The following is an 11,003-nucleotide window of genomic DNA, read 5'->3' as shown; positions in this document are numbered from 1 at the left end:
ACATGGGGGGTGAGTCACAGACACTCTGGGAACATAAATCAGCCAGTCTTGGCCACAGCACCGGGCGCTCAGGTCAGAGACAAGAGCTGCGTGCAGGTCCCATAGACTCACATCTGCTGAGATGTTAGCAGTGTTCAAGCTCAGAGTCCCTGCAGGGGTCCCTACTGTAGCCTTCCGGACACTTCCCTAACACACCCCAAACCTTCTCCCTGGTGTTAGAGGATGGGCAAACCTTCTCCCTGGTGTTAGAGGATGGGCAGAGTGGCACTGAGGGTGTGGGTGGTTCCCTAATTTGACCATGAGAACCCAGCAGCTATGACAGCATGGAATTTGCAGTGCACGCGTGGGTTTCTGACTGAGAGTGAGAGGGGCGCACACATCCAGAGAGGCAGACACACACCAAGGTTTGAGAAAAACATGTTTTTAATTATTCTCTTGGCTTGAGCTGCCATTACAAAGACCACAGACTCGGCCGCTTAGACACAGAATTGAATTTCCTCACAGTTCTGGAAGGCAGACATCTGAGATCAGGCAGGACTGGTGCTGAGGCCGCCTTCCTGTCATGTAGACAGCCATCTCGCTGAATCCTCGGCACTCACAGGAAACACGCAGAGTGAAAACACAGAAAGAAAACTTGGCACCCGCATGAAGTACCGGGTACTTCCACCACAGCATCCTCTCACCTCTAGTCTATCTGTGTCCACAGAGACAGCAGCTGAGCAAACTGACACGTCTCTTCTGCTGGCCCAAGAGCTTCTACTACAGTTCCAAATGTGGGGTGCCCATGAACGCAGGCATCACTGTTCAGGAGAGCTGGGCACCTCCATGCCTCTCCCTTGCCCAGTCAACAGCACAGGTGAATCTGATCTGCCTATAACGTCGGACTCCGCTCTGGAGCCCCCCAAGTCCCAATGTCTACCATCTCCTGGACACCTGTTGGCTGCAAGAAAGGACAGGAGAGAAAGGTAAGTTTTTGAGTTACACATACCAAGTAAGTAGCCTCTCTTAGCACCTGAGAGCTTCTCTAGAAGACAGCCTGGCTTTCCCGAGACTGCTCACCAGACGGGAAGACTTGGTTAGATGCGCCACGCGCTGGCTGCCTGAGGCTCCCACCCCTTCGCCAACATCCAGAAGAATCCGGGTGCTGGGCACAAAGCTCCAGGAGCGTCCGAGGGCTGGTTTGAGCTTCCCGCTGTCCCTGTCTCGGGTCAGGTGGTTGGTCACCTGTGCAGAAAGAAACAAGTCTACAGTGCTAGTGTTGGAAAGTCCATAGCAGCAATTTCTACTGCTTCATTTAACAGATGAGAAACAGAGGCCCGGTGCAGAGAAATGACTTCCCTGAGGCTCACTAACTTCTAGGCTCCTGGCTTGTGCCAGAACAAAGATGGCCCAGGCTTAACTCTGAGCAGGCAGCAATAGGACTTGTGTCTTGGAATCAGCGGTGCTGGCTGCACTTTCTTGAAGGGAAGACAGCAGTGGGCTTGAGTCTCCTCCACTTCTAACCCAGCAGGCTGAGACCTGCCCATGTCCTTTGTGGCAGTGGGGGTGAGGGAGCTTTGGAAGAGGGGCTCGGGGCTGGTCAGTCAGCTCTGGTCTGCCAGGCTTGTCATGGGGAAGCACCCTGAGCCTCAACATCCTCTCGATGACGTCCCCAGCCTGGCGCCAGGCAGGGCTATGGCCTGTGCAACACTGAATCCTGACTGCCCAAGCCAGTCTGGCACACAGAGGTGATCATGGAGACTCTGTGACCCAGGAGAAGAGCAGAACAGGAAAATAGGACCTCTTCCACTGTTCTAAGGAACCACAAAATTAGTATAACCTTTTTGGAAATGTGGCAATGTCATATCTAAACACTTAGAAATAAAGGGATCCCTGATTCAGTTGTTATATTTTTAGATTGAAGAAGTCATATGAGATGCTCAAAGACTGAGGTATAAGGATATTTACTATAGTGTTCTTTATAAGAGAGGAAAGTCAGTAATGACTTTAAAGCTCCAAGTCAAGAAATGTTTAGATTGCTACGGTGTAACGGGTTGGTGAAACACTGTCCACAGAAGTTTGTAAATCGGGTTGTACTGGAACACAGCATGCCCGTCTGTCTAGGTCCTGTCTATGGCAGCTCCCAGGCAGGGCTGGCTGAGTGGTTGCAATAGAAAACATATGGTCATCAAGCCTCAATATTGACTATGTGGTCCTTTACAGAAAAAGTTTGTTGACTCCTATAACACAGGCATTAAATAAAATAATATGTGGTTTTATTGCACAGGTAACCAATATATAAATAGATTCTTAAAAAGAGCAGACAGAGAATGTAGACTTTAAAAATTACATCATACGCAAGAAAACTTATCTTAAAAGCATAAAGACCCCTTTCTATGAATCTCTGAAAAAGGTAAAATTACTGACACAGAGACCAGATCAGTGGTTGTCTGGGGCTGGGGGACCTTTCTGGGGTGATAAAAACATTCTAGATTTTGATTGTGATGAGGTGACAAGATTAGAGAGGATAGTATCTGGTAGTCAAACCTCAAACAAGAGGAAAACTACTCCACATGAATATTAACTTAATGATTGTCACTTAAAAGAATATAAAAAGGAAAAACAAAACAGTCCCTTGTCCCTTAGCTACCCGTGGCCTGATCCCGCCATAGTCCCAGCACTCTAGGAAGTTGGATTATGAGCCCTTCCTAGATGGCCACTTAGGGATGCAGACACAGAGATCCTAGCAGTTACGTCTCCTCTTGAACAAGCATGCCAGCCAAGCCCACTTCCTCACCACCACTGCTACGTTGAGGTCCCGGGCCAGCATCTTCAGCTCTCGGGCCAGCTGCATCATCAAGGCCAAGCCTGGAGGAAGAGAATTAGTGGAGGGCAGCAGGAGCTAGGCTGGCTGGAACCGGATCATCCCCCTGAGCCTGGGCTCTGACATTCACCACTCACCTTCCGTCTGCTGACCTCCCAGAAGTGGGGAGACCACTGCAGTGACTGAATCCACAACCACCACCTTCACAGTCGCTGAAGAACCGCTGATCTGGGGGATTGGGAGAAAGCAGGTGATATGACCAATTGGCCTGTGGGGGACACCATTACAGAAACTGCTAAAATTTAAGGAGGGGGCAGGAGAGGTCTGTCACACCATATGGGTCAGCTCCCTGGCTGGGGATCTACTTGTGCTGCAGTGGCTGTGGATAGCTTCATAGTGCTGAGCTTTAACCTGCTTCACCACTAGGGAGGGCCCCCACTTGCTTCTTAAATACACCAAAAAAGTGAGAGCAAATAGCATCACACAGCCTCAAGGAACATAATGCAGTCATAAGAGTGGCAGCCCAGTACCTTTGTCATATAATATCACTTTATCCAGAGATGACATTACAGTACCTCTGATTTAAGGTCAGAAGCATGTCACAGGACTCATCCACAATCAGGGGGAGGTTTGACTACCTCAGGGTGGGGTAAGAGAGCCATCTTAGGGTAGTTCTGTTGTGGCAAGCAGAGAAGGACTTGCTGTCCCATTTTAGCCAGTTCAATCCACTCTCCTATAGATGGCAAGGGAGGGCTAAGCCAATTAGCTTGTCCTTTTTCTGCCATCCTCCCTTAGAAAACTGGTAACTGGCCAAGAGTTAACAACTGGAAGATGAAGAATACATGCAAAAGACCAGGCAGATACTCTGAATAGCTAGGAGTGCCTATGTGAAAAGGGAGAAAAGCCCTCTGAAACATTCAATCAGCAAATGGTTCAGATATGAGGAATAAGGGACAGAGAGAAAAGCACAAAGGACAGTTGGAATCCAGAGAAACTAGGAGGACACATGCTGTGTAGAGACAAAAATTATAATGTAAACAGATGGCAACAGTGTTCCTCTTTGGGAAATAACCAATCCTGTTTGGGGCCATTTCAGCTGTGGAGGGTGAGGGCCTAGAGACCTGACCTAGAAGAAGACAGTGACAGAAAGCAGACAGACTCTTCAGCAAAGTTATGAATTTCAGAAGTTAGCAGAGGAGGGAGTCAGAAAAGGACAAGGCTTAATAGGATCTGGGGGGGCAGACTCCCAGAGGGCTGCTCCCCTCCCTCAGCAGTGTATTTCAGTGGATCTGCCTGCTCTGCTCCCTACTGATTCTGGTGAATCCTCTCACCTCCTGCACCTCTGGCCTGGACCCCAGTTCTTGAATGCAAAAATAAATCTTTAAAAAAAAAAAAAAACCCGTGGGGGTTACAACTGAGACAGAAAAAAAAAAAAAAGAAGCAGCAGTAGCAGCAAGTGCCAGCAGTGAATGGCCAATGGAGTGGTCCACATGGCAGAGAACAGTAGGTAGTCTCTAGGAGCTAAGAACTCTGCTGAGAACTCTGAGTGAACTTGTCAGCAGGTTATACCCAGCTGAAGCTTCCGATGAGAACACAGCTCAGTCTAATGAGACTCTGAGCAGAGGACCCAGCTAGGCTGTGCCAGACTCCTGGTCCATAAGCACCGAGAGCTAAGAAATATGTGTTGGTTGAAGTCACTAAGTCTGTGGTGAAACTTCTCTGTAATAATAGAAAAGAAGCCACCTGTGGTCTTTCAGTTAGACAATGTTAAATAAATAGCTCGGACTTGGCCGACGTGACCTCAACACACAAGTGGGTCATAAACTACTTGCCACTATGGCAAGTAGTGGTTCAACTATTACATGTTCTAAAGTTTGTAAAAATGGTTTACTTTACACACAATACCTTGCTTTGGGGTGAGGAGGAAAAGTTCAAGATGAGTTAAACTATTGATTCTAATTGATTCTTCCAAATCAAGTAGGCTATAAAACAGTGCACCAAATCCTGGCTAAGCCCCTAGCAGATACACCAACGTAGCAACCAAACACCACTGCTAGGCTCTTTTCCCTGTTAACAGGACACAGATGGCACTGCACAGAAATCTGGCTTCAAGCAGAGTGGGCCCAAGATCTGATCTAAGATACACACATACTGCAGTTTTGGCCACGTAGAGAGATATAAAGGAAAGAGGAGAATCTAGTGGTTTCTGGGGAAATATTTTTCTTCCTGATACAAGAAAAGAAACGTCTGTCTTGCACTGCTCTGAATATGAATGTGGTGTGAGGAGACAGATGCCAAGCTTACTGCCCATTTTGCAGTCACAAAGGAAAGGAAAAGAACAAGAGAATTAGACACACCAACCAAGAGTCACAATACTGTGGGTCTGGCAACCTTTAGATTCAGGTGAGATAATTAAATATCCTTGAGATTCAAGGGTCCACCAGACAGTCTCTTACTGGAAGCTGAAAATAATATTAACCAATGCAGTGGAGAAATGCAGGATGATTATGACATGATCCTTGTGCAGATGGGGCTTGCTGTTTAGTGGGAAGTGGGGCGTGTAAACAATGAGGCTGATGAATTAAGCCTCTCAGGAATTCCACCCTGGGAGTAGCCAGCACAGCTGGAGTCACTAGATTGCACATCTGCATTGCCTAACAGACTCCGTCGTAAGACACCTGCCCACATATTGATAGCACCTTGCCTGCTGGTAAAGCAGGAATGGGCAGAACAGCAGGCTCACCTGCTGGGCCACAGCAGTTCGGAAGTCGTGCAGCACATCAAACATCTGGAAGATGTCAAAGGCACGTACCACCTGGATCCTCTGGAGAGCTGCTGCCTGAGGGGTGGGAAGGAGAAGCAGGATAATATGGTCCAGCACCATGACCCCTAAGGGGGTCAGACACCATGGAGATGGTTATTAAGGCTGAGAAAGCAGAAGCACTGAGATGCAGACTCAGAGCCAGGATGGCAAACGGGCTCTTTCTAAAATGGGCCAGTTCTCACAGGGGTGGCTGCCTGGATGCTGAGCTATCAAATCAACTGGGAAAAGAAGCCAGTGGGAAAAAGTGAAGGGCTGATTAGTGATGTCTGTCTTGGGCAGGAAATGGGGCAGAAGCACATATGCTGGGTGATTACCAGCCCTGAATCAGAGAATTCAAGGAGCCAGGAGGGTTTCCTGGAAGAATCACTGGGCTCCTATGATGTCACACTGGGGGTGGTTTGAAGAATACAGACACTGAAACTTGCACAGCAAGTTTCAAAGCCAGAAATGACTATTCATCCAAATGACGACATTTCTTACACTAGAAGAGATACTGGGGTCTTCCTATGCCAGAACCCCAAAGAAACCCAATGCCTCTTACCTGCTCCTCCTCATCTGGAGTTCGGGCTTGCAGTAGTTGGAGAAGGCGGCAGGCTGTCAGTCCTCCATTGGAATCAACATACAAGACATTCTGCTGTAGGCTGTAAGCCACATTTGCAGCCACACAAAGACAAGCCTGAGTAGAAACAGGGCAATGGGTGAACCGGAGTCTAAAGAGGGCCCAGGATGCAGCTCCCCACCAAATCCTGTCCAGGTCCCAGTGACATGAATGGGCCAGGCACAAGCCCTGCTCCCTTTCACCCATTTTCTCCCCTTAAGCCTGGACCCCACAAGCTCCCTGGCTGAAGGAGTCCAGATCTATGCACCCACCTCCCCCATTCTCCTGGATGCTAGTCACACATGTACCTGGGTTTTGCCGCTACCTGGGCCTCCTACGATTTCAGTCACTTCTCCAGTATAGAGACCGGCATCGAGCAGCTTGTCCAAGCTGGTGGCAGAAGCAGAGAGAGAACCCAGGGGATTGGAGGGAAGGGAGAGGAGAAAGAACCAAGAAGCAGCAAGATATTCCTTCTAAGCACTGTTTACACCCAGAACATTTCCAACATCTCTGGCCAGGAGGCTTCTCCTGGTAGAACTTTCTGGAAAGAGGGCATGGCTAAATATTCTCTGTCCCTCCTCCATTCACTCTCAACCTCAAGATTCCCTCTCTAGAGGACTTGGCCACACCCCCATTATCCATCTCAGACCCTCGTGGGTCTCCTTGATAACATTTCTCAAAATTTAAATTTGATCTTTGAAATATTATAGTCATAGGAAATAGAGAAAAAAAAACATAAGGTCCTTTGTACCTTACTTTTCTTTGATGGAAACATTTTTTAAAGATTTATCCACAAGGAACTGGGATAAGGACCAGAGATGCAGAGGTGGTGAGAGGCTTCACTAGAGACAGAGTGAAGAGCAGAACAGGCAGATGTACGGAAATACACTGCTGAGGGGAGCAGTAGGTTGGTCAGGAGAGGTCTGCTGTACCATGTGGGTCACCTCCCTGTCCAGGGATTGAATGCAGTAGCTTCATCCTGTTGTGTTTTAACCCGTTACACCACCAGGGAGGACCCTGGGGTGATTTTTGAATAAAATGTATATGAACACTGGTATACATTTTTTTTTTTTTGGTAGGAAATCAGCATTTCTCTGGATTAAATGTCTAAGAATATAATTGCCAGGTTGTATGACCAGTCACTACGATCAGTATACTAGTATACTAAACTACTATACTATTTCCCTGAGTGACTATGTCATGTTACTTATACAATGTATAAGTACATTGCTAGTCCTTACCAGCATTTGGTGATAACAGCCATTTTTATTTTGGCCATTTTGGTAGGTATGTAGTAATATGTTTTTGTGGTTTAATTGTCATTTCCCAATAACCATGTGAACATCTTTGCATGTGATTATGCCCCCTGTCTGTCCTCTGTGGTGAAATGTTCATTGATGTCTTTTGCCCATTTTCTAAGTGCATTCTTTGTTTTACTATTGAGTTTTATCAATTCCAGATGCAAGTCCATTGTTGAATGTATAGCTTGCAAATATTTCCTTCACTCTATGGCTTGTCTTTTTATTCTCTTTTACACAGCAAAAGGTAAATTTTTTTTTGACTTTTTTTTTTATTAAAAAGTTTATTTTTACATCATTTTTCACATTTTTTTTTCATCTCAATTGTAATCCCCACGGGTTTCCCATCACCAAATCACCCCTGTGCCACCACCATAGTCCCGTGCATTTCCCTCCCTTCCCCCCCCCCGTTTTTGATCCCATTCCCCACACAAAAGGTAAATTTTTATGAAGTATTTTATGAAGTATTTTTCATTTGGTATCAAGTCTAGTATCTTTTGCCTACCCCTACTTTCCAAAGATTGTCTACTGTTTTGTTCGAAAATCTTGAAAGTTAAGATCTTGAAAGTTAAATCTTGAAAGTTAAAATCTTAGCCGTCAAGTCTCTGACCCATTTCCAATTTTGTACGAGGTATGGGCTTTTGGTTTAGACGTATTTATTACCTGTCCTGTCCAATAGCTCCAGCACTCCTGGACCCCATTCCTCATCACAATAAAGGTTCATAAAAGCTCTATCCCTTCTCTGCTAAAGCTTTTTACACCTTTGCCTGCTTGTTTGGAGCCAAGTGAACTTCTAACTACAGAATCTCCATCTTCTCAACTTACACCCACGAACTGCACACAGAACACTATAAGGAAAGCTAGAAACCAGGTGAATCACCGATTCTTCACACCTATATCCCACCTGGTAGTAAGGTGTGTCACATCTCTTCAACACAGCTCCGGTGTCACCTGCACTGCCAGAGGACCCCTAGATTGGGCTCACACCACCTGCAGCACTGCCGTAGTTGTTCCTGGCCTCAGGCCCACCTGTCCCCAGACCCCACTGCCTAAATCCCTACTGTCAGAGTCAACACGGCCTTCCTCAAGGCAGGCAGAGCGCTAAGTTCTTAAGACTCCAAAGGGTGATGGACATGACTTCAGCGCCTGGCCTGTCACCCACGTGATGTTGAAAAAGTCATTTAACCCGAGTCGCTGTTTCCTCATGATGATTTCAAATGTATCACACTCATCGGTGATTAAATGAAATGATGTGCCGGCATGGTGCCTGGTTCTTGGAAAGCACTCTGAGGAAGTCCATCCCTTCTTTGATGCCCAAGGCCAGCATCTCCCAAACAGCTTTCCAGAATCACTCTCATCTCCCCTGCAGTGACCCACTGCAGCTGCAATCCTGCCAGTTTACAGACTGCTCCTTAACTGCTTCCTCTTCCTATTCAGATTTTATAAGCTCCCCAGGCCCAAAGACCAAGTCTCCTTGCTGTTCATCATCCTCTCCTTGTGCTCCTACTTACTCCTCTCTGGGTTCACCTGCTCTTTTCTCTGTTCTATGGGCCCAGAAGCCTGGCCATACTTGTACACACGTCACCACCTGCACATATCTGCCGCCCAGTAGGCACTCTGCTGAGACAAACCTCACACTAAGCTCCCAGTAAACACTCAACCAGTGCGTGATGGCTGTGTGAATCTTGCCAAGAAAAGGCGTTATGGAAACAGCAAGGGGCAATCCAATGCAAAGCCCATTGAGGTGACAGAGTTCTCCATCAAATTCTGCACAGACAGCCCAAGAAAGAGATTAGACTCCCAGGGCAAGAAACTCCCTGTTGGGCCCTCCCTGGTGGTGCAATGGGTTAAACTTAGCACTGTGAAGCTATCCGCAGCCACTGCAGCACAAATTCTTTCCCCAGCCAGAGAGGAGACCCACATGGCACTGTTTTGCCCAGTGTTCCCCTCAGCAGTGTATTTCAGTCACTTTGCTTGTTCTGCTCCCCACTCTGTCTCTGGTGAATCCTCTCACCCTCCGCACCTTCAAACTGTATCCCAGTTTTTGTTTGCATAAATAAATCTAAAAAAAAAAAACAAACAAACTACCTATCGTCTTCCAATTCTTTATCTAAACAATGTGGCAAATGTCACTATTTCTTTAAGAGAGCTCTGGCTCCATCCTGCTGTAGAGTATCAGGAGTGAACCAAGTTCAGGTCCAGCACCCCAGCCCTCAGCGCCCACCTCCACCACTTACTCTTCTTGGGCTAAACTCATGTGGGATTAAGAATCTCTACTCCTAGGGTCACCAGTGAGATTTATGTCCTAGAATGATGGCAGGCATATAGTAGACACTCAGAAACTGTGTATATGGCAGAGGACACTGCCACGTTCTCTCTTGTCCTATGCTTAAGTCAGGTTGGAGGTTGTGTCAGAGAAGAGCAGGTCTCATCAGCTGAATAATTAAATACTGACCTCTTAAATAAGAGGACAGTGGTTTTGTCCCTAGGGGGCCACTAGGTAATGTCCAGAGACCTTTTTGGTAGCCGTAACAAGGTAGGAGAGGAGCCCCTAGCATCTAGAGAATATAGAGGCCCTGGATGTCACCGAACATCCTAGGAGGCACAGGACAGTCACATCCCCCTGCCCTACCCATAAATAAACGTCTATCTGGAACTGTCAGGTGAAAGATTGAGAAACCCTATTAGAGAGTAAGAGAACTTGGAAGTTTTACCCAGGCTCCATCCTGAAAACCCGGCTCTCTGTAGACCCCAGGGCCAGCAGCAGAGCTGGAGGTGGCCATCTCCTGGTCGCCCCTGCCCCAAGTACACTTACTAACCTTCCGATGCCGGTGGACAGGATGGCCGTGGAAATCTTGAGTTCCTCGTAGAGATCGGCGCCATTGAAGGGGAAAGCTGAGAACTGAGCCAGCAGCACCCGCCTCAGGGCCACCAGAGCCTGCGGAAGGGGCGGGGTCGATTCAGGGCCAGGCAAGCACCCTTGAACCCAAAGCAGCCCCGGGTGCTACGCCAAACCCGTCAAGGCAGGGGGGGACCCCAGAGTCTGGTAAGCCCCGCCCCTCTTGGCAAACTCTGGGAACCCTGGCTGCGCGGGCATTGACATTTTCAGCCACAGGGGTGCGGATCGTGGGGGCGGCCAGCTCACCTTGTAGGAAAGACCACATTTCTGGGCTACCTCCTCCAGGTTTGCAGAAACCAGGTCCACCACTGAAAACAAAACGTGTCTTTGGTTGGAAGGGGGCCGGGGAACTTCCCACACTTTGCCTGCGCAGGAAACGGGGTGACTCGCAGCAGGTGGCCTCAGGAGGCTTTTGTTAACTAACCGTCGCAGGGCCTGGCTGGCGAGGGGTACATTTAGGGGCTCCGCCCTTCAAGGGCTAGGTTCTCCCCTCTCCTCCTTCCGGCTCTGCCGAGGGAGCAGGGGTGCGGCGAGCGGCCCCGTGGCGGGGGGGGGGGGGGTGGTAATGCTCCTCCCGGCCG

General features: G+C 48.1%; 1 protein-coding gene across 1 annotated transcript in view; it reads right to left on the bottom strand.

Annotated features, from left to right (window-relative positions):
- Positions 1 to 405: 405 nt before the first annotated feature.
- The window catches only part of RAD51D (RAD51 paralog D), an 11,756-nt gene continuing 1,158 nt past the window's right edge, over positions 406 to 11,003 (bottom strand). The window contains exons 2-10 of the mRNA XM_012726069.1: positions 10,669 to 10,857; positions 10,343 to 10,461; positions 6,534 to 6,615; positions 6,169 to 6,303; positions 5,547 to 5,642; positions 2,941 to 3,031; positions 2,777 to 2,847; positions 1,060 to 1,224; positions 406 to 940 (exon numbers count right to left, since the gene is read on the bottom strand). Of these exons, the coding sequence (XP_012581523.1) occupies positions 872 to 940; positions 1,060 to 1,224; positions 2,777 to 2,847; positions 2,941 to 3,031; positions 5,547 to 5,642; positions 6,169 to 6,303; positions 6,534 to 6,615; positions 10,343 to 10,461; positions 10,669 to 10,857 (1,017 nt within the window). The 3' untranslated portion in view covers positions 406 to 871. The remainder of the gene's footprint in view (positions 941 to 1,059; positions 1,225 to 2,776; positions 2,848 to 2,940; positions 3,032 to 5,546; positions 5,643 to 6,168; positions 6,304 to 6,533; positions 6,616 to 10,342; positions 10,462 to 10,668; positions 10,858 to 11,003) is intronic.

The sequence above is a fragment of the Condylura cristata genome, unplaced genomic scaffold (assembly GCF_000260355.1).
Source record: "Condylura cristata isolate star-nosed mole 26May11 unplaced genomic scaffold, ConCri1.0 scaffold00017, whole genome shotgun sequence".
NCBI classification, from domain to species: Eukaryota; Metazoa; Chordata; class Mammalia; order Eulipotyphla; family Talpidae; genus Condylura; species Condylura cristata.
Note: the sequence above shows the minus strand (reverse complement) of the source record. Positions and strands in the feature narration are given on the sequence as shown.